The 24007-nt window shown below is 28.4% G+C and overlaps 5 protein-coding genes across 6 annotated transcripts in view; 3 read left to right on the forward strand and 2 right to left on the reverse strand.

Moving 5' to 3' along the window:
- Window positions 1–3433: 3433 nt before the first annotated feature.
- On the forward strand, window positions 3434–5945 carry LOC106787173 (cytochrome P450 6a2-like). The gene is made up of 5 exons (XM_014749302.1): window positions 3434–3769; window positions 4382–4907; window positions 5002–5223; window positions 5425–5679; window positions 5773–5945. The coding sequence occupies exons 1-5, from the start codon at window positions 3434–3436 to the stop codon at window positions 5943–5945; spliced, it is 1512 nt and encodes a 503-aa protein (XP_014604788.1).
- Window positions 5946–7730: 1785 nt separating this feature from the next.
- LOC106787217 (cytochrome P450 6A1-like) lies at window positions 7731–11104 on the forward strand. The gene is made up of 6 exons (XM_014749400.1): window positions 7731–7925; window positions 8291–8677; window positions 8815–9340; window positions 9418–9639; window positions 9709–9960; window positions 10304–11104. The coding sequence occupies exons 2-6, from the start codon at window positions 8342–8344 to the stop codon at window positions 10474–10476; spliced, it is 1509 nt and encodes a 502-aa protein (XP_014604886.1). The 5' UTR covers window positions 7731–7925; window positions 8291–8341; the 3' UTR covers window positions 10477–11104.
- On the reverse strand, window positions 10662–14819 carry LOC106787218 (glutamate receptor-like). Its single transcript, XM_014749401.1, has 10 exons — window positions 14719–14819; window positions 14459–14622; window positions 13760–14071; window positions 13533–13657; window positions 13264–13431; window positions 12690–12925; window positions 12169–12380; window positions 11707–11871; window positions 11506–11621; window positions 10662–11071 (listed from the first exon to the last, which is right to left on the reverse strand). The coding sequence occupies exons 2-10, from the start codon at window positions 14615–14617 to the stop codon at window positions 10744–10746; spliced, it is 1821 nt and encodes a 606-aa protein (XP_014604887.1). The 5' UTR covers window positions 14618–14622; window positions 14719–14819; the 3' UTR covers window positions 10662–10743.
- A 2190-nt stretch (window positions 14820–17009) lies between these two features.
- Window positions 17010–21173, forward strand: LOC106787174. The gene is made up of 4 exons (XM_014749303.1): window positions 17010–17234; window positions 18905–19059; window positions 19896–20118; window positions 20830–21173. The coding sequence occupies exons 1-4, from the start codon at window positions 17033–17035 to the stop codon at window positions 20994–20996; spliced, it is 747 nt and encodes a 248-aa protein (XP_014604789.1). The 5' UTR covers window positions 17010–17032; the 3' UTR covers window positions 20997–21173.
- A 124-nt stretch (window positions 21174–21297) lies between these two features.
- Window positions 21298–24007, reverse strand: part of LOC106787205 (ejaculatory bulb-specific protein 3-like) — a 4207-nt gene continuing 1497 nt past the window's right edge. Inside the window, exons 1-3 of one of the 2 annotated variants that reach the window (XM_014749379.1) lie at window positions 22506–22876; window positions 22161–22393; window positions 21298–21542 (exon numbers count right to left, since the gene is read on the reverse strand). In XM_014749379.1, the coding sequence (XP_014604865.1) occupies window positions 21361–21542; window positions 22161–22356 (378 nt within the window). In that variant the 5' untranslated portion in view covers window positions 22357–22393; window positions 22506–22876 and the 3' untranslated portion in view covers window positions 21298–21360. Of the gene's footprint in view, window positions 21543–22160; window positions 22394–22505; window positions 22877–24007 lie in introns of those variants that run through there. The other variant, XM_014749378.1, reaches the window with a different exon arrangement.

The raw sequence follows: 24007 nt of genomic DNA on the forward strand, positions 1-24007 counted from the left end.
TATGATGCATTTAGATTTTTTACACGTCAAGGCGAAGCCTACTGTGCCATTTCGTTAGAAATTCAATTTTTAAGCAGACAAGCATATCCCTTCCTGCCTCTAAATCAAAACCTAAACATCAATCTTTTAAAGCCACAATCATCCAAATGTCTACTCACTCAACACGTGCGTTGCCATAACATCTTTTTGGTACACGTCACACACGTCTAATCGAATGTATTTCAATAAATAAATATATAATTTGCGTATTTATATTATATATATTTACTTATAATATACAAGGTTACAATGAGGGAGAGAGAGAGAAAAAGATACACATACACACACGTATAATAACACGCAATCACACAACATACTTCACCGTTTATCTTTTATTTCGCTACGCAATATATCTTTTATCGAAAATGACTGGAAATAATGCGAATAGAATTCACATCATACACGAGAACACACACGTCGCAGCACCGTAGTGCGCGCACATTATGCGATATAAAATTTCTCAAAGAAGAACAAAAAATGAAGTCATGTAAATATAATAGGTATAACGCCGTAACTATGAAAATTATATGAATAAAGTATTAAAAAATATCTGACACCGTGTTTCTCTCGTTAATTATTTATTTTCTTTTATTCACCACCGAAGATATGAGACAAAGAATTAGATTCCCAGTTAGGATATTAATTCTAAACTATTAGAAATATTTCGAATCCGCGCTCACAAAACGTGATGATATACTGACTGTAGATAAAACAGTTATATACATAGTGAGATCTTTTAAAATTTGTATTAAGCTACAATCGAAAACCGCAGAAAAGTTGGCATAGAACCTGAACAGTAGAAGAAAACATTAATTGCACATTTAAAATCTATAATTTCCCACTTTATTAACTAATTATTTAATTAGTTATTAATAATTGAAAATACAAAAACGTTTTTTCTCATTTCTAAGCAAAGCAATGAAGTTTTCTATTGTTTTTTGTTTTCAATCAATTGCCGACTTTTTGTTTGTCCCGGATAATATGATTTATCGATTATTTCATTTTTGTTTTATTTATTATTCGATCATTTTCTTTTTTTTTCTATCAATTTTGTGTGTATAGATGAATAATAAATCTCAGCTACAACTATAAAATGTCGACTAGATTTACATTAAATGAATGTAAAAAGATTACATTGTCTTCTTTATTTTAAAAGAATGAATATGCAAATGAAAATTTGTTAATTTCTTTTTTTTTATGTGAAAATAATAAAAATATGTGTACATAAATGTGTTGCATAAAAAAAATAATATTATTTTCTTTTAATTTGTATATTAATGCCAAATATAAATGTTTTTCCAATGATAGCTCCCATGATAGTCATATTAAATTTATAATCATAATTAAGATTTCAAAACGAAAACGGGGGAATTCCTTTACTCTTTAACATACTTTTGGCACGCATTGCTTTATCAAAGGTCATAAAATATCGTTTATTGGGAATCACAGACGATTTCTTCTACATAAACCGTACACACATATTTTAACAACTACACAAAAAAATTCTAACAATCTTTAAGCCTATATTAAAGAATAGAATAATAAGTTATGAAATAAATTATGATATCGAATTGCACGTAAATACTATAATTTTTTAAACGAACAAAATTTTATACTAAGAATATTTACAAAAAAAAAGAAGACCTACAAGTTTGAGGACATATAAAAAAATATATAATAATTTATATGTAATTATAATAAAAGAAATTTTGATAAAATTAGGATCTTATAAAAGCTTGCGATATTATGCGATGCATATTATGTTGAAATATTATTTATAGCAGATAAGGTGAGTTGTATAATGGTATTTAATGCATTTTTCGTACCCGAAAGCGTCTACGCCTAAAATTAGTCAAGGTATTAATAAGAAATAAAAAAAAGAAAATAGTTGATAACTCTCAATCAAATAATTAGGAATAATTGAGAAACATTATTTCTACAGCCAATTTTATTTCACGTATAAATTACAATCTTATCGTGTTAAAAGAAAATCGAATTCCATAATTAAATTTATGTCAAATAAACAAACAAAAGCAAAAATAACCAACAAAAGTGACCAGAATCATTTATTATGAAAAATCCATTCGTGTATATAAATACACTTGTACATACATATAATAACGAATTGTGTATGTATAAGCAAGATAAGACGCAACTCTGTGCGCAGGCGTTAAATTTAATCAACGTTGCCCAAATTTATAAAGACCTAATTCCAAGAAAAAAATTGTTCACGCTCAGAATCACACAAACATTCAGTCAGTCAAGAAGATCTAAGCTAAAATATAATCAATCGGTTGATTATTTGAATAATTCCGTAATCAGTCATAGTCATCTCAACGATACCACAACTACTGGTAAGTTAAACAATTTTTTTTTTATGTGTCTTCCTATAAAACATGTAAATTATCATTTAGGAATTATTTCAATATTAGTAAATCTGGTAATTTAGATATTTTTGAATTTATTTTAGAAACACTACCTATAAAATATAAATTCAATAAATATCTCAATATTAAATAATTACTTTATAAATTAAATATAAAAACTCCAACGAATAATTACAATCAATTTTTCAAAATTATTTATATATATATATATGTTACCGTACAAGTGGGAATTCCGAATTCCGAATCTCACTAATCTTCTACTACGATAAGTAACAGTGGGCCTTACATAATAACACACCGTCATAGAGTAAGTTTCAATTTATAGAAGTGTGCATAGTATAATGGTGCGCACAGTCACAAAAACCCGTACACAAAAACTCGCGGAGCAGTCAAGGTGTTAAATCTGTTAAAAAAAAAATTAGTTTTTTACTGTGCTTACAGGAAATTCTTTTTTATTTTTTTTTTATTTTTTTTCTATGAAAATTGCACTTACACCACTTTCATAATCAATGGTTAAGTAATTTCTTTTACTGTCCAATTTTAAATTAGACAAAGCATTGGCATTTTTTAAGAAATTAAATACTAACAAATTCTAAATAAAAAGTTTACACTAAATTAACCATAAATTACGTAATATCTCTTTTTTTTTTTAAAATGGACTTCCACCACTTTCAAAATAAACCGTCCATATATTACATAAATTCAAGTTTCGTAATCCATAATTATAAAAAATATAAAAATCATGATCGACGTAATTATTTCGATACATTGAGCAACCGAAAAATTTTCGTGCTGTTTCAAGATTTCAACATCATTTATCTGTATTGAAAAAAAAGCCATGAACTTTCTCGGTGACACAATATTTTCCTCTCGTTATTTATCAAAAAAATCTAATATATAAAAAACGGTATTAGAAAATTAATCATCTTTAATATTATTTTTCAGAAATAAGGATATCGTGTATAATAATTGAAAGATATCGAAGTTATCGTCAAATATATCGCAACATGACGGTAATATTTGAAATATTTTGCATCGTTGCTGCATTCGTTCTACTTTTTTACTATTACATGAACACGACGTTCAATTTCTGGAAAATTCGTGGAGTCAAAGGGCCTCGACCACTTCCTTTATTCGGCAATGTCATGGATATTATGTTACGTAAAAAAATTATGGCTGAGTATCTCATAGAACTTTGCAAAACATATAAAAACGAACCGTACATCGGAATATTCATTCGAAGTACACCGATACTCGTCTTAAAAGACCCGCAATTAATAAAGAGCGTCTTGATAAAAGACTTTTCTTATTTCCCTCAACGACATTTATCCGTGACCGAAAAGGTATGCAATTTTTTTTCTATTATTATTATTAATCGATAAAATAAAAAACGAAGTTTATGCAAAGAATACAGAAGTACATAGAAGCTCTGAAATCAATCTCCTTTTGTATCTACCCAGTATAAATTTTAATTGCTACCGGGAACCACCCAAGTAGGCGATAGTATGTACTTAACGCGATGACGGTACAAATAATACTGATGAACAGTACAACACAATACTATATAAAAAGAGCGATAACAAATACTATCAAAGAATGTTACTACTACTGTAGCGACCTTTATCTATAATGTCAAAGGGAGAAAAGAGTCCTGTAGGATTGGTAAAAAATCCAATGCGTTTATATATAGTAATTGTGCTGATTTCTGCCGCTTGCGAGAAACGATGATTGAAGCATGGTCACTTAACATCTGATGCCGAAGTTAGGGTGAAGCAGGCGAGTCACCACACTACTATAGTACTATCGCCCACTGCTGGTCCCGGTGCTAACTAAGATGATTTTGGTTACACGAAAAGTCGACTTATTCACACGAAATAAATACCTGCTCATAGTAACTTAAATGATCCATTTTTTGATCATTCTTTTTGAAGTTCTATTTCTTTTTATTCTTAAAGGTCGAACCATTGTCACAGCATTTGTTCCATCTAGAAGCAGACAAATGGAAACCACTGAGAAATAAACTAACACCTGCATTTACTTCCGGCAAATTAAAGGAAATGTTCCCATTGATAAAAGAATGCGCAAACCATTTAGAACAGTATTTGGAAAAAATGCCTGACGACAATATCGTCGAGATTTACGAATTAATGGGTAGATTTACTACAGACGTGATCGGTAATTGCGCATTCGGCATAGAAATGAATGCACTTGCTGACGATAACAGTGAATTTCGTAGAATGGGTAGAGAAATATTTCGATCTGGTTTAAAAAGAGATTTGAGAGAAGGTTTACGTACGAGTTTTCCTAAATTATACAATCAACTGAGCTTCCTCTTTGATTATTCCCACCTTACTAAATTTTTTTTAAATATCGTTAAGGAAACTATGGAATATAGAAAAAAACATAAATATATCAGACACGATTTCATAAACATACTCATGGAATTAAGAGAACAACCGCACAAACTTGGCGAAGAAGTTGGTAAGATTTAAAAAATTGTCATTAAATTGTTCGTATTATTTTAGCAAAATATTGGATGAAATATTCCAAATATTTTATTGTATTTTTTTTTTAGAATTAACGGACTCATTGTGTGCCGCACAAGCATATTTATTTTTCGGTGCTGGTTTCGAATCGTCTGCTTGGACAATGAGCAATGTTCTTTACGAGTTAGCTCAAAATAAAGACATTCAAGACAGAGTTCGTCAAGAAATTGAAGAAGTATTTGAGAAAAATGAAGGTACAATTTTGTACGAGTCGGTAAGCACGATGAAATATTTACACGCTGTTTTCCAAGGTACGTAAAGTAAATTATTATTAATTTATTCTGTGTTAAAAAACAATTTAATTAGTGATGATTAATTATTAAATAATTCAAGTCATTTAAATAATAAAATATGCATATTCGATTTTGCATCAAAATTGTATTATATTTATTTGTCTTTACATTCTTAATAAACAACTTAAATGAATGTATTTTTACATTTTTTTTTTATAGAAACACTAAGGAAACATTCACCGGTATGGGGTTTATTTAGAAAATGTGTAGCACCATCTTACACGTTCGCTGGCACTGATCTTACAATACAAAAAGATCAGAAAATTTTTATACCGATTTACGGAATGCATCACAATCCGGAAATCCATCCGAAACCTCTAGTTTTCGATCCCGACAGATTTTTGAATGGAAATAATTCTGTAATTAACGATTCGACGTATTTCCCTTTTGGTAGAGGACCTCGCAGTTGTATTGGTGCCAAAATTTCTGATATAAACAATTGATTTTAATCAAAAGCGTTCGCGTATCACGTAATTAATTTATAATTTTTGTTTCGTTATTACGCAGGTGAAAGATTTGCGATAGTTCAATCGAAAGTGGGACTAGCATCATTTTTAAGAAATCACAAGGTTGATGTTTGTGATAAAACCGAAATTCCATATCCGATAAGACAATCGGCGTTTTTGGTGCATCCAAAAAGAGGAATATACATAAAAGTTAGTAAAATTAATAATAAATAATGAAATGATTTTATTGTTTATTCAATTTTTTCGATAATTTATTCCATTGTTATTCATATATTTAAATAATTTGTAATATAAATAAATAAAGAAAAAAATATGTTTTATTATAACAATAATCCTCCATACTGTAGAATGAATTTTTATTATATACCATATTAAATTTATTTTGTAACATCTTAATAATAATAGCAAAAATCTGTTCACGAAACATTCGTGAACATCCGAATTGAAGATTTTATATTATCTGGAAACAATTGTTCACTTATTCAAACAAAAAGTGAATTTTTTTTAGTATAGTCGAAGGATCTTAACATTTCAGTGGTTAAATTTATTTTTTGCAATCAAATGTGAAGGAAAAATAAATAAGTAGTATAGCAATGCTAATGTTTTACCACACTAATCTAGCGTTGTTCATCTTTTTCGTATTGCAGTTAACAATACATTTGCTTGTAATTGAACAATATAAGATGATAGTAAAGAAGCAAAATCGAAACAAAAATATAACAAAAATTCAAAATGATCAATGACGCCATTGATCATAAACCAATCCAAAAGTCATAGCGATTTATCCAGTAACGATGACTTCATTTTTATTTTAAATCTCTTAACGTCTTAAATGCTGCAATCTCCATTCATGCAACCTATATTATCGACCATACATAGTCGATAAAAACATTTTCTTTCTAATCGTCAACTACAATTCAAATGATCCAAGAAAACTTAATGAATACTCTTTTAAATGATTTATTCTATTACCAAATCACACATATGTTTATATATAAACAGCAATTAACGTTCTTAAAAATAATGAGGAAATTATTCAGTTCGTAACGTTTTTATATTTCGCTAGTAATATGACAAACCATGTTTTTATCATATGATAAGCATATATGATCGTGATAAGCACATTCTGTTAATTAATTTTGTGACTCATCTGTATTTCTCACAATCAGGAAAAATAATAGATGCAAGAAAAAAGAAGAAAAGTGCAAGTCATACGCGATAATAAAATTCTTACGATATTTGTTTAATTTCGTTTCAGATTAATAAAAGAACTTGTCTATAAATATAAATAACCCAATTGTCTTTTTGGATTACGATCTCATCTAAAAAATCTATTTTGTTATATTATTCTTAAATTAAATCGCAATTCTAATGAAACTGGGAAATGATGTAATTTGATCGAACTGATTATTCAATATGACAAAAAAGGAAGGAAAAAATGATATAATCTAACAACACTTTCACACATGGATCAATTGTCTTGATCTTCTATCAGTCATTTCGAAAAATAATACGAATTATCTTTTTTCCTTATTATCATATTTACACAATTACTCATATTTATTTATTTATATTGTTTAATTATTTTGATATTTATATTCTTATAAAGAAATAAAACAAAATTATCTTATGTTATTATATTTTATTTCTTTTCAATTGTTTTTCCTTTTTAATTTTACATTTTGATTTTGATTGAATCGTTTAAATCAAGTAATTAAAAAAACATATTTAATTTCTTTTTTATCGTATCTACTTTTTTGACTTTTCAGTTTTATTTCGATTTAATTGTAAAATGAATTTCTTTATTTTAATAATTATTATCATTATTTTATATTATTTTTGACAAAGTACAAAAAAAATTAAAAGGATTATCGATTGATCGATTGATCGCGATTCACATCAAAGTACAATATTCAAAAATCTCTCTCGTCTCCTTTTTCTCGTCTTCTCTTTAAATAATCATTATAAAGATTGATAACGATTGATACAAGTAAACAATTATTCCCTCTCTTTCTTTTTTTCACTTAATAATATGAAACGGAAAATGTGTAGCATCATTCCAGACTCAGTAGTCCATAGAGATCAACGGATGGGTGATTGTCAAGTCACGTGATTAAATACCACTCGCAGGCATAACTCATAGCATCATTCGCAACAATCTAAATTGTGCTGTGTAATTTCACGAATAGCAAGGTAATTCTGTTTTAGTCTTTTCATTGCTTCATTTTAAACAAATTTATTACTAACAGTTAATTTTTTCGTTTCTTCATGATTTTTTAATCATTTTTAACGATTTTATTATAAAATCTAAATATATTTGCATGATACGTGTTAACATTTACCTGTCATCTATGTTGACCATGGACTTTTATGTAACACGAGAGTGATCTTCGTAATAATTGCATGTTAATGAAAAGAATTTTCATTGCTATTAAAACGTGAAATATTTTACAATCTTTTACTACGGTATACATATGAGTATATTGACTTAACACCATTAAGCTTTCCTACTTTCGAACTCACATTCTAAGTAATGTAAATATGATCTTCTTTCGTAGAAATAAAGCTTTAACATCGAAGTCGATCGTTACGCACCTGCTATTACACCAATGGCGGGAATATTTGAAATATTGGCCGGAGTAGTTGTCATTGTTTTTCTTTTTTATTATTATCTAACCTCGACATTTAACTTCTGGAAAAATCGTGGAGTTAAAGGGCCGAAACCAATCGCTCTATTTGGAAATATCAAAGATTTAATACTTCAACGAAAAACTCTGCCAGAATTTTTAATTGAACTATGCAGTAAATATAAGAACGAGCCGTACATAGGTGTTTTCTTCAGAACTACACCGATACTCATCTTAACTGATCCACAATTGTTAAAAGATATCATGATCAAGGACTTTTCCAGTTTCCCTCAACGTGGTACTGCTGTTACAGAAAAGGTATGACATTTGTATATAACCAATTGCTTCAGGTATTGAATTTCTTTTTAAATAAACTATCCAATCAACCGAATAAATTATTGTTCACCGTTTAGTAAATCTTATTGTCGATTAATATAAAATATATTTTTTTTAAGGTAGAACCACTTTCCCAACATCTTGTATTTCTCGATGCAGCAAAATGGAGACCATTAAGGAACAAACTTTCACCTGCATTTACTTCTGGAAAATTAAAAGAAATGTTCCCTCTGATAATAGAATGTTCACAACATTTGGAACAATATTTGAACAAGATGCTTGAGAAGGATTTCCTTGAAATTCGTGAATTGACGGCTAAATTTACTACCGACGTGATCGGTAATTGTGCGTTCGGTATCGAAATGAACGCACTTACGGACGAGGATAGCGAATTTCGTCGAATGGGTAGAGAAATATTCAAGATAAATTTAGGAAACATTTTAAAGTTCCGTCTACGAGAAAGTTTTCCGAAATTATACAACGAGCTTGGATTTTTGTTCCACAATACTCATCAAACTTCTTTCTTCGTTAATATTGTCAAAGAAACGATGGAACACAGAATTAAAAATAACATCGTTAGGCACGATTTCATAAACATACTGAAGGAATTGAAAGAAAATCCAAAAAAGCTTGGAGATGATATCGGTAAGATTTGATACAATTTTTAGAAATATTAGAAATATTAAAATATTGTTTTTAATTATTTCGTATAAATATTGCAGAATTAACGGATACGTTATGTGCCGCTCAAGCGTTCGTATTTTTTGCTGCCGGTTTTGAAACATCTTCCACGACAATGACTAATACACTTTACGAGCTAGCACAAAATCATGAAATACAAAACAGACTTCGTAAAGAAATTCAAGAAGAATTTGAGAAAAATAATGGAACCCTGAAGTACGAATCAATCAAAACGATGGGCTACTTAAATGCAGTGTTTCAAGGTGCTTATAGGAAATAAAATGAATCATTATTTTTAACAGATGAATTCACCTGTCTAATTTTGTGTCCAGAAACGTTAAGGAAATATCCACCAGGAATGATATTGTTCAGAGAATGTCTGGCACCATCTTACACGTTCGAAGGAACTACACTTACTATACCCAAAAGTCAGAAAATTTTAATACCGATTGTCGCCATCCACCACAATCCAGAAATTTATCCGAATCCAGATGTTTTCGATCCGGAACGATTTTTGATGGAAGATAATTTAATCAACGAAACAACGTATTTACCTTTTGGTAGAGGACCACGGAACTGTATTGGTAAAATAATTCAAATTATTCTTTAACTCAGGACTTCTCATAATTTTACACTTACGGACGATTCTTTTACCCGAACAAATATTGTTGCGACTTTAAGTTATAGACTTTTTCCCGTATTCTCTTTTACTATAATAAGTTTACAAACATATACTATACGCGTAACGTTGCTTAATCGATTTTTAATGAATCTTCGATCGTTACTCTTCCAGGAATTTTTCACTCAAATGTCTACGACTTCATATAAAGTCGTTAATAATACTCTGAGAAGCCCTGGTCTAATTCCCACACACACACCCAATCATTCTTATTAGATGATTAATATAATTTTTTGATCATTTCGTAGGAGAGAGATTTGCTGTTGTTCAAACAAAAATGGGATTGATAACGATTGTACGTAATTACAAGATCGATGTCTGTGAAAAAACCGAAATTCCATATGTGGTCAGTCCGTCAGCATTTTTGTTACAACCTAAAAACGGAATTTATTTAAAAATCACTAAAATTACAAATAAATAAAATGACGTTGTTTTCTAAATTCATATGAAAAATTAACTCCGATTACTGTTCAAATGTGAATTCGTTCAAATTAAAAAAAATAATAAAAATTGCAAACATTCACTTAAACAAAAAAAAACTAAATCGTTTATGCAACATAAATATTGGTGATTTTTAAAACAGCGTTAAGCAATAATTTGAATTAATCGCTCTATGATTAATGTATTTTTTACGATACATTGTTGCTATTACAAACCCACGAACTACTGCAATAAAAGGAACAAAAAATTAATTGGATACATCCTCCGGTTCAACGGTATGAAAATCAAATTGATCTAAATCAGAAAAGCACAAATTTGATGCTACTTCCAAAGGTGATGGTTGCAAGGATGATTCCATTTGACCTCGACGTTTACGGCGTTCCATATACATTTCCATGAGCATTACGAAAAGAGCCAAGACTACGCCCATGAAAAGAGACAATAAAGCTGGACTAAATTCTTTTAATGCAACTGGAACTGGTTTTGCGCTGTGACTTTCAGGACATTGAGGCCGTCCTGGTTGCCACACATACCTCAAGTGTCCTGGCACACCGTGTTCAACAATTTTCCTCAATCTGTAATAAAAATATAATATCTTCTACAAATTATACACAATCAAGAGTCGATTGTTAACAGTAATGCATTAGTGATTTCTTTTTATATATTTGTTTTAAAAACTTATTAAGAGAATCCTGACAAAAAGGAAACAAATATTATTATATTTTAGAAAATTTCAAATAGCATAATATATCACAGGATAATAAATTAATGTTAGAAAATAATTAGTACAGTAGAATCTCCAGCATCGTAATTAATTACGAAACATAACTGTTCGGATAAATGAATTTTTTTCTAACACGATCCTAGCAATTTTCGTTGCACTTTTACCATTTTTTCATTTACAGAGTATTTTAAACGCTAAATTCTGAGAGAAGGGGTTCCACCATATTTTAGTTAATTAAAATTAAATAAATAATTTAATGAAAAATTTGATGACTTGATCACTAACCCGTAAGTAACCATCTTCTTAAAGGGCGAATGTTTTTTAACAGCAGTCGCGATGCGTTCAAGTGGAAACAGTTGGATTTCTGCTAAATCACAAATTTCGTCTTGCGAAAAAGTGTCCTATCAAAGAAAAATTAAATAAAACGAATAAAACGTATCTTATTGTTAAATTTATTATCGTGAAAATTATTTATCGATTACCAACCGCGATTATTTTGTAAGCTGTAGCAACGTCAACCTGAAAAGCATAGCCACCTTTTTTCACTTTTTTCAGACCTTCCTCAGCAGTCAAGAAAGGCTCGACCTTTCGTTTTTTGCTGGTCTGTATTTTTTTCCGATTGAGCTCGTGTACGTCCGGATTCGGTGATTTCTATATACCCAATATGAGAATAATTCAGGAGTTCAATTTGTTAGTGGAAACTTTTAATAAGGAACGCAGTCCAGAAGACCTTGACTTTTACCTTGGCAATATTTATAACAATCATCGTCATGAGTAAAAATTAATGATGACTCAATTTTTATAATTACTCAAAATGATGACTTTGATCTTACAATATGCAAATAGAAGTTATTCGGAACTGACTCTTCCTGATTCAAAGTTTGAACCATAATAAGTACAGTCGAATAATCCAAGTAAAAACATATCGAAAATAAAAATAATACTTACGGCCAAAACATCGTAATTATAAGCCATGTCCTCAATTCCAACGTCAAGGCTACTATCAGCTAAATCCTTCAGAGTATTTATAAACCTTGGTGGTTCCGACAACAACGAGCCCACCACGCTGGCCGAATAAAATTGAATAAGAAGTAATCCCCAAAGAAACAATGAAAGAAATACTATGCGTCCAGAATAAATTCGTGGACCATCGCTCAAACCTATGTACGAAGATAATCAAAATGAAATTTTTAATCACAAGTTTAACCTCATAAAATACATATCATTCATTTGATTCGATCGAACAGTTCCACGTGTAAGCATAAAAACAGATACTTAATATTATATTTAGTTAGGTTGATTTGAAATAATAAATTTAAATAAATCTGTGAAATATATTAGAAAAATTTGGCCCCACAGATTATTATAGTGTATTACTTATTTATTGTGTGGCGGGATTAAGATCGGAATAATAGTGAGGCTTTTACATAATCAAAATGATATGAAATTGTAATAAATATTTACAAAACCTTGTTGGCAAATAGCAGCGATTGTTATCAAAGCAGTTTCCGAAGCAGGATTAGTATCCAAAGTACACTTTTTTGGATAATTATCGTAATACAATTCAATTTTAACCGTAAGTAATAATAATAACCAATAAATGACTGCTACGATTAGGATCAAATACCAAACGTCTTCCGTAAATGGCATAAGAAACACGTTACGTACGTCGCTAGTTTTTGGATGACGAAAAATTATGCTCGCCCTGCGTGTATTATTATTATTATTATTATTTTAATATTCTATAAAGTATGTTATTGATTTTTTGTTAGATATAAAATGGTTACTGTGTAAAAACCGATTCTTAGATCTAAAATTGATTTTTATTTAAATAAAATTCTATGTAAAAGTATTATACTGATTTAGATATAAAATATTAAACAATTTTTTAAATAAAAACAAACTATGTAGTATTATTTATTTAACTATAAGATACCAAATATTTTCAATAAGAAAAACTAGTGTTATTAATTTAAATATAAATTATGAAACATTCTGTTATTATTATTATTAATAGTTTTATACTACCAATAGTTGTGTTACCTTGCTATGTAAGACTGCACCGTGTAATCGCATACATCCATCCTTGCTGCTTTAAATAAATAAGGAGTAGCACTTATATCTACTATTCCACGAAGCATGTCCCCGATAATACCATTCCAGGTGCCATTGTTAAGATATCCCCAGGTTGTTCCCCTGCTTAGATTCATACTGTTCAAAGAAATAACAAAAGATAGCCAACTGAAATATGGTCGAATAATTTTCATCTAATTAATTTAAATAATATTCAATATTTTATTATGAAAATTTACGTTATATTATAATAATCCATTAATTGTACAATCAAAGCATAATTATAACGCATCATTGTATCTACGTGACGATTAATCGGATTTAAAATATACGTGTGAAAATCAGGTAAAGGATCGTGATCAACCTAAAACAAAAATCTCACAAACATAATTAATTATAAACAATGTAATTATTACAATACTGTTTTAATAAAATTTGTCCTCCCATTAAATTATTTTGAACTCACGTGAATAGAAACGTTCAAGGCGAGTTTATGAAAATTTTGACGACGCTTGTACTTGTATTGAGTTAATTCGTTCCTCAATCCATCGTTGAAAGTCCAGTAACCCATGTAAGTAACATTGAGCTTACCTCCATGTCGATGACTAAAATTGTAAACATCGTAAAGAGTATAACTATTGTTTTCGCGTAATGCCACTGTAATTTCAGTTGCTATGGAAAGTGGTAGATCTCGGAATAAATTTATTGGAACTGAATTCGATTCAGTTATCATAAGCCAAAAATAAGATTCGTTGTAAGGCAACTGATTTCCATTAAACTGCAAACAATAATTAAAATATTACGTTTTGTATTTACAATAAGTAGTAGGAAAAGTTTTATATTTTACATCTGATAAATTAACTCTCTCCCCTCCTTCAGTTAAGTTCGAAATAGATTTACAAAATTATTTTCAAATTTCAGACCGCGATATTTAAGTATTAAAGTATATTCAAAAACACATCATTGTTTTATATTTAAATAAAACAAGAGAAATTGTTAAACATTCATCTATAAAAATTATGTGTTTGTGGGGTTATTTTATTGAGAAATATTTATAGATTTATTAAAAAATATTGCAAATATCGATTTGTAGAAATTTGATTAGTCATTTTTCAAGGTTTTTACTTACCAATGTTTATCGAAATGTTTAATTAGAATAACCAACCTGTTCCAGAATGATTTCACTTTGCGGACAATCGATATCAAGGATAATACCAAGTTTATAATAATTAACTCTGAGAATGTTATTTATGTCGAGATTTTCTTTAATAGACACGTAAGATATTGTTAGATTGGTCAATAAATCTCTTTGAAAAAAATCCATCTTATCTAAATAAGAAGAAAATATGTGGTTGACAAGTTGTTTCTTTAAATTAATTTCTAAAATTATATGAAAAACAAAGAAACAAAGAAACTGCAAATAACCGAAAGAGCTCCAACATCCGAAAACGACCAAGTACTGAATATATTTTCCTAAAAAGTATTCCTTCACAAATGAGACAGCAATATTCGCCTTAACCGTCGTCCATGCGAACGCAATTATGCTAATAATAAGAACTCTAAAACTCATTTCCTTATTCTTTTTTCTAATAATCCACGAATAAATTATTACGAACTTTACAAATTTTATTCTTATTGTGAAATTGATCGAATCAAAATAACACCTATAATAAAGAACGAATGATTTGTATTATTTTAATTAGAATTCCTTGTAACTACCGCATAATTTAACTCACCCATAAATTCATCCGTTTTATAATTTTATGCGAGTTTTAAAACTAAGGTATAATTAAATGAAATTCTTATCTTTATCTATCACACACACGGTTAAACAACACGAACGTTTGAAAAAATTTGATAGAACTTCTCACACTCGACAAGGGCAATAAATCTAAAACCAAACTACACTTCACCAATTCCTTGGCCTTGTCATTGTATGTCAAGGAAGAAACTACGAGCTTCTAGAAGATGTTAAATGAAAGTTAACATTATCTTAATCTCAGACATTTATACTATTTCGAAAATATGTTAGGGATCTGATTTAATGGCGAACCAATTCCACGAAGAAACCATCTATCAAGTTATATCATTTTCTCATCGAGAAGATTATCGAGGTTAAAGTCGCGTTTATGTTTTCCTACGATAGGAAATTAAGTAACCCGTTCATTTCCGCGCACTCGGTGTTTCGCATAGCTTCCTAGAATTAGTTGTAAATAATAAATAATAAAGGGGTAACCTTCGATCGATGATTTACGATGACGTACAACCTTGTCATTGTATCGAATAAAAAAGAATATTTATTCAAACTTTTTATTAGATTGATAGAAACAAGAATTTAAATGATAACCTCTTTTAACATTTAATAGAGACGCTACTAATACTGACTCTACAATCTTCTATGTAATTATTTGTTATTTCTTTTGTAACCCGTGTGATATCCGTGTAACTAGATGATGTATAATTTATCAAATTACTGGCAAATAAAAAACGCGTAACGAGACTTTCATCTATAATATGATATTTCCTTGAATAATATCCGGGTAAAAAACATTCTTAACTGACGTATTGGAAAAAAATATATTATAGAAGAAAAAGGAAAAAAAGTAAGACTGAAGTTGAAATCTAATTATTAATTTTATTACATATGAGAAATATTATTTAAACAATTATGATATTTTTTCTTAACGTCTATTACGTTTAATTTTTGTTTAACTATTCGAAGCAACAAATAGTATAATTTATTACCTTAAACTTTTAATGTGTATAACTTAAATAAATATATTATCATTAAATTTACTTAAAAATAATTTCCATATTAAAGTATATAGACAGCTTATTTGCTTACAAATGACTCAATTAAGATCGCTATAAATAATACGAATAAAAAATACTATAAATAATACAAAAAGAAAACGTTGAGTTCAGTTTTTTATAGGTTTTAATTTATAACTTTATGAATTTATGCAATTATTTAACTCATAAATCATACAAATTCAAAATAAAACATTCACATAAACATTGAACTTATATAAAAAAATATTCTTATTTGTTATTAATTTATTTTAATATTATTGAATTTGTATAATTTAAAGAAAAAATGATAATCGTTGTCATTCATTGTCTATTAATATCTATGACGGCCTCCCACGAAAATTTGTGCAAAAGAAAAATTTGTTTCGAACGCATAACGACCGAAAATTAATTCCAAACTAATTTGGCAACACTACACAAGTACAGTATTTCTGATAGTTTATATAGTGAAAGAGAATAAAGTACAGAATCTATACTCAGGATTGCGAAAATATTTGCTCGAGTAAAGGGAACCACTTATTGAATATTTTTAAAAAGCCCTACTACGAAACATTACTTATAACAATTTCGTATCACCTATAAACGAAATATGAATTATTAATTACTTGAATCGTGAGGAAAAGCGTTTAAAAATAATATCTCATGCAAATAAAATGCAAATGAACAAATATTTGTCATTTATCATTTATAACATTGTAAACGTCGTATTAAATGTTCCATCAATTTTTTGCAAATTTTTTAACAAAAGAAGTACCAAACCTGCAAAAAAATAGACATATTATTAAAGGAAAATTTGTAGTTACATAGTACTTTGCGCGTAAGCAAAAGTGACAAGATGACACCTATCAATTAATGAGATCTATATAAGCACGTATACGAAATATCTTAAGCAGTTTGATATTATCTATTATTGAAGAAAGTCGGAAAAATGAAATTACTCCGATACGTTTCGTTGGTCTCTTTGTTGGCGATTTTATCATTCGTCACAGCAGACGAGGAACTTTATTCTGACAAATACGATTACATTGACCCCATGGAAATCGTTAACAACGATCGTTTGAGGGACCAATACTACAATTGCTTCATGAATACCGGTCCATGCGTTACCCCGGATGCGATATATTTCAAAGGTTAGCTTGATCTTTAGTCTCATTTTTCTAATACTACAATTTAAATATTAAAAATCTCTGAAAAGGCTTAACAATTACTTTTTTTATTTTTAACATTTTTCTAAACTCCGAAAAATCTTAATATTGTTTTTTAATACATTATCTTTTTACTCTTCCTTTTACGAGTACGAGTCACTTCTCTACAAACAAATTCTCACACTTACCTACTAACGAGGATGATATTATTTACAAATTTATAACCGCCTAGTTATAAATTTTATAATCTCATTATTGAAATTGATATCACAAAAACAAATTTGTATGTAACCTATTAACGATTGTTTTTAAACGGCATTGAAAGGAAAAAATTTACATTGCATTTATTTATAGAATTAATTATTTTCCTCGATCAAAGATTATACATATAACTGAGTCATTATGCAAATTTTAATTGCGTCCTCATATACATAATACTCATATTTATATACAGTACCTGCAAAAATGATTTTAACATCGAAAATATTTTCAAAATCTTTGGAATAAATAAATCAAATAAATTATCTGTAGAAAAGAGTTTCTGACAATATTACAAAAATAAATCTTTTTCATTTGTTTTTAAATATTACAATCTAAATTTTTAATAGCCTAGAGAAAACGGTTACGTCTTGGATACTTTTGCAATACTTACTCTGGAAATACTTTTCTATATTTGAAGAAATATTTAGTAAATGTATTTAAGATACGAAATATTTTTCAATGAACGATGTATTCAGATTTAATATAATTATGAATTTTTTTTAAACAAACGACTGATTTTCTATACAAGTACTAAGAAAAATTAACCCTTTGCGGTCGTATTAAATTTATACATAAATGTCATTTTGGTCGTAATTAATTTTCGTTGAACGAACAGTCATACATAATATACAAGATCATGAAAGAAAATCAAAATTTATTAATTCTTTTTTAAACATTAGATATATGTTTAAATAATAATATGTTTTAATATGTAATGTTTTTGGTAAAAATTATATTTTATAGTTCTCCATCGTGTGGTATCTTTCAAAGCAGTCTCTTTTCTGTTTGAGAACAATCTTTATTCTTTACATTTTTACAGTGCCACAATATATGTAGTTTGCCATTAAACCTTTCCTCTTTATCTGAGGACGATGATCTTCCTGATTTTGAAGATGCACCATCAGAAAAATTACCTACAAGTTGTTCCATCAATTTCCGAACAAACATAAAATGTGACATAGGCGTCTTGTTTTCTCTATTAACTGACACCTTATATAATATATAAAATGTATCTTTAAATGAAGATTAAGATAAAATTAATATAATATTGTGGGACGAGCGCTTCCAAGCCAAATTCTTAAATAGGCATTCGTGAAGAGATTGGACTTGGGCCCTGGATAACTCAATGGATAAAGAGCAGTCGCCCGGAAAGTGGAAGATCCGGGTTCGAGTCCCGGTTCTACGGCCCAATTTTGTTCACGAATCTTACAATATAAAATCAGTATGGTTCTTTTTGCTGTGGTGGCTGAAGGCAGACATACGACCGCAAATGGTTAAATAGGGAAAAATTACGCGAACTTTCTATCATTTTGTAAAATGGTCAATTAATTTTGACCGGTGTATTATATGTAGTAATATGACATTAATGACATTAGTATGATTTTTTTTTGCAGAACATTTCCCGGAGGCAGTCGTAACTAAATGTAAGAAGTGTACAGAAATCCAAAAATCAAACTTTGAAAAGTTGGCCATTTGGTATAACGAAAATCGTCCTGAAGAATGGACCGCTCTTATCAAAAAATTCATGGAAGATGCTAAGAAACAAAACTTATAAGCTTCGAAAATAAATGATATGAGTGTTGACTTCTTTCTTTCACGATTTAAATATAATAAATAAATATATAATAATACAGTATATAATATAACTGGGATGCTTACCTATACATAAAATATATCTTTTTTCTCTAAGTCCAAGTGAAAATAAATGTTATAAATTTAAACTAAAATTTAATTCATAGAAGTTTGTAAACAAATAATTCCTTCAGCTCCTTAACAAATACGCAATGTTTATATTTCTCAAAAACATGATTTAAATATTTAAAAAGAAAATAATAATAAAAATAAATAAATAATTCTATGTAAGAAAAATAAATATCCTATCGTAATAATGAAAAAAAAAAGCTTAATCTACAGATATTCAAATATTATTTTCTAAGTAAGATGAAAATAAATAGAAATAAATAGAAATAAAAATATGATATGCAAATTTAAAATAAAATTAAGTGGAATGACGATTTACTTGACAAACAATATAATGATAATCACTCCTTCCTTCTGACTTTTTATACACGTTTTTTTAGTCTCCGGTTTCTTCATCTATGTCCTTCAGAAATAATCATCGAATAACCAGATGATCTTGTAGCCATAAACAGTAAAGAAGTGAATGTGTATGGATGTGTTCTCACAACAGCTATAAATACGGAATACAGCATCCCAAAGCATTCAGAACTAAAACAGAGATCCCCTTGTTGGGTGTAACAATAAGAAACGATTGTAAAAAAACAAAATACGCACATCAAAACGTGAAAATTATTTATTTATTTCTTTATTATATATTTTCTTAACATTCTTTTGTTTTAAACGAACATCTATTTACGAATCTGAAAAATTCAAAAAATCACAATGACGCGTTATGTGGTTCTTTTACTCGTGATGATCCTATCCACGATAATTAGTTCAGTGTTAACGGACAATACGAAATATATATCAAAATATGACAACGTCGATGTCGACATGATTTTAAAGACACCTCGGTTACGTAATCAATATATTAATTGTTACTTGGAGAATGGACCGTGTTTAACAGCGGATGCAAAATTCCTGAGAGGTAAACCCATCATCTTGACATTTAAAAATCCAAAATAAAATCTATTTTAAAAATTTACTTCAATTTTAACACGTTAGGCACTAGCTCGATCTCTGGAAACTAAAATGGAATACTTTGGTTACTGAGAACAGACGTTAAACCACTCGTTTAAGTCAGATTGATCCTAGGGATCAACGACGTCAAATTTTTAACAATTACAATTTAATCCTTTGAACTCTCGTACACATGTCACCTTGCAGATGACAATTCTAATTTATTCTTAAACTCGCATGTCACATTGGAGTTGACAATACTAGTCTAATATAAAACTTGCTAGTCAGATTACTTAAATTCATTTACTTAAAAATAAATGCAAGTTGATAAATAAAAACACTGTAAATAAATCGAGTTCGAAGAGTTAATTTTTAACATATTAAACGCTACATCGATCTCTGAAGACAAACCTTAAATTTTCTGTTTTCCACTAACCATAAGATTGGTTCTGGGAACCAATGATACAAAATTCTAAAAATTAATATTTGATTTGTACCTTTATTTTATTTTTTTATATTTATTTTTCCTTATTTATTATATTGACATTCTACCCAAACAAAAAACTTCACCGATACTAGCTCCCCGTTTAACGTGTTAAAATCGTTTTTGATTTAATACACATATTTAATTTATATTTGATAAAATATCTAAATTATAACACCTTTTGTTTGTTTACAGACATATTACCGGAAGCTTTGGTGACCAAATGCGCCAAGTGTACGGAAAAACAAGTAATTATTTTAGACAAGATGATTAATTGGTTCGAGGAAAACGATAAGGAAACTTGGAAGTCTATGTTGTCTAAAGCCATTGACAAATATCAAAATAAAAAGAATCGTAGCTAAGATCTTCTGATAACCAAAATGAATCAAGTATTGATTATGTTTTAAATTAAAACCCGAGGGAGAGGGAAGGCATTGAAGAAGAAGCTAATACAACGTATGTGCATATCTATAAATTATTTTTTAAGGTTCCTTGTTTTAAATAAAACTGAAAATAAAAAAAATTAATAAATTTTGAAATTTATTTGTTAGTTATTCAACATTATATGTTACATATCGTTTTTTCTTTTTTTTTTTTTTTAGTTACATACGAATACACCTAACTATGCGACTACACTAGGTTATAAAATAAAAATAGAAATAAACATTTTATATTCTTATATTTCATGTATACGAATTTTGAACAATGATAAAGATAATAAAATATTTAATATTCCTTAATAAATTCTTGCAACTTAGAAAAGTATACATTATCAGGATCATATTTTTGTTGAATCTTAACCCACACATCAGGTTTCTTTTCTTTTATCTCGAAAATCTTTCTCGCTAATTTCTTATGGAACTCGTTACACCTTGCGCATTGTGTATCCAAAATTTCGGGAAGCATTTCTATGATTCAAAAGAAAAACAAACAAACGATTATTTGATTAAATGTCAATTTAATTGTTTTTATTATGATCCTTTGTAAATAAAATCGAAAGATTATACGAATGAGAAAATGAGAAATTAAAGAAATTAAAGTAAAAAATTGTAAAAACTACATCAAAAATCTTGAAAGATATCGAATACAACGATAGTAAGAATGAGGTTTAAAAAGTCACGTACGCAAAACGGACAATTTATTCCTGTGGTTGCCTACAATCTAGAAAACCTGTTTTCTTAAAGAAATATTTGTTCTCACAAAACTTTCTTAAAAATCTTCCGTGTAAGAAAATCTACACTTTTATCTATCCTACTATTTCATTACTATTATTAGTATTATTATTGTTATTGTTATTATTATTCACGAAATGTTACTCTCAGAATAAATTTAAAAAATTCACAAAGATTTTGTGCAATTTTTTCGTCAAATTTATTCAACAATTATTTAATTATTATTATTTAAATTATTAACGAAATGTTACTCACAAAGAAAAATTAAAACAATTGTCAAAGACTTTGTGTCTTTTACTTTTTTTTTGAAACATTTATCTCCGGTATTTAATTATTACAAAAAATATTACTCACGTCTAAAACTGCGTCCATCGGCAGTACAAGGACCCTCATCAAGCAAACATTGCAAGTATTGATTAAATAATCGTTCACTACTAAAAATCGCATCCACGTCTACATGATCATATAAATCTGGATAAGGTTCCTCCACAGATCCAATGGCGAATCCAGAGATAGAGAATGTTACGAAAAAAATGCTAATGAATTTCATGGTTTCGTGATTACAAAGCCAATGAGTTCAAATTACACTGGAAAACGATAACGCATAATTAATTCTAAATCAATGAATATACGCAATTCGTTAAATAAATTTTGTTTAATCAATCGTTAAAATGTAATTAGTGTGAGAAATTTAATTACAATCGATATAAAACATGAATGCTCTCTCTTACAAATTTGTGATTAATATTAATTGCAATATAAAATTATATAAAATTACGATATAGTAAAGAGTATTAAGAGTATTAATTTATTCGAATATTACAAAAGAATAATCTTCAAAATGTTAAATACACTGAACAAAAACTCGAACAATAAAAAATGATCGAACGATAAAAAATGATCGAACTGCTCGTCGAGTTTTTAATCCTAAGACTTTTAACGAGATACTTCTTCTCCATTTTATGTTATAATATAGCTATGCTGTAATCTCGAAAGATCGTGTAAATATGACGTACTAACGAAACAGGAAGTTTAAAATCTGTAAACAATAAACACTGATTCGCCTTAACATCATACATTATGATTTTATTTAATAAAGTATTAATAATACGTGATAGCTTCAAAATCAAGAACATTCTCTTGACATCACATGTACAGTATAGAACAAAAGTACTGTCGGGTCAGAATAATTATTATCTGCAATGTATTCTGTAAATCTATACTATTTTTTTTAAATACTTCTCTAAAAAATCTAAAATCATAATATAAGAGTTGAATTATTTGTTAAAATCGTATTATTCCAGATTTGAAAATGAATTAGTTAATCGTGTTTACGGTTTTAATCTGATCTGATTTGTCTATAAAAAGAAAAATGATCTTGCACCATTTTCTAAATAAATAATTCATAGAATAAAACATAGAGATCTGATAAGAGTTGCACAATAAAAAAAAATAATGAATAACGCATGGATGTTAAAAATTTAAATGTAAAAAATTAAATTTAATCTCCATGGCTTACACAAAATACTTGAATTTTAGATTTGAGAAATATATATTGTACTAAAAATTAAAGAAAAAATCATGCTTTCTATAAATTTACAGAAAATGTAATTCGATAATTTATTCAGTATCTCCCCGATACTTTTGCTCTGTACTGTAGAAAATTCCGTGTGTCGAACGTTAAACATGAAGGATGCTATTTAACACGTTCGCGTAGATTATTCGCTAATGATGCAGAAAATTATTTAAAACAATAAAAACTCTTCAAAGAATAACAGCATGTTCGTACGCTAAAAGAAACTGGCAAAAAAAGTAAAATGAAATAAAAAAATGTATCGTATTGTATTACAAAAAAATATTTTAACGCTTAAATGTTATAAATAAAAATATGATATCATCTAAATATACAGATAGTATATATAGGTATATCTTCTTTTTTAAACTTACACATGTAAGTATTTTTTTAATTTTAGTAGTTTTAAATGTTAAAAAATTATTTGTTAGTTTATATGCGAAATTTTTACTGTTCTTTTTTGATTCTAAGTTTTTACTTATTGTTAATATAATATAATAATAGTATATTATCATAAATGGAGGATTCAAGGTGGCCAAAAATATGTGTGATGGAGGAAATAAGGGCCATAACGAACGGGAATCCATCAAAATGGGGGGAGAATTTGGTCAGTGTGTTGAGGGAAATG

This window comes from Polistes canadensis, unplaced genomic scaffold (genome assembly GCF_001313835.1).
Source record: "Polistes canadensis isolate GaletaPanama2010 unplaced genomic scaffold, ASM131383v1 scaffold_95, whole genome shotgun sequence".
Lineage (NCBI taxonomy): Eukaryota > Metazoa > Arthropoda > Insecta > Hymenoptera > Vespidae > Polistes > Polistes canadensis.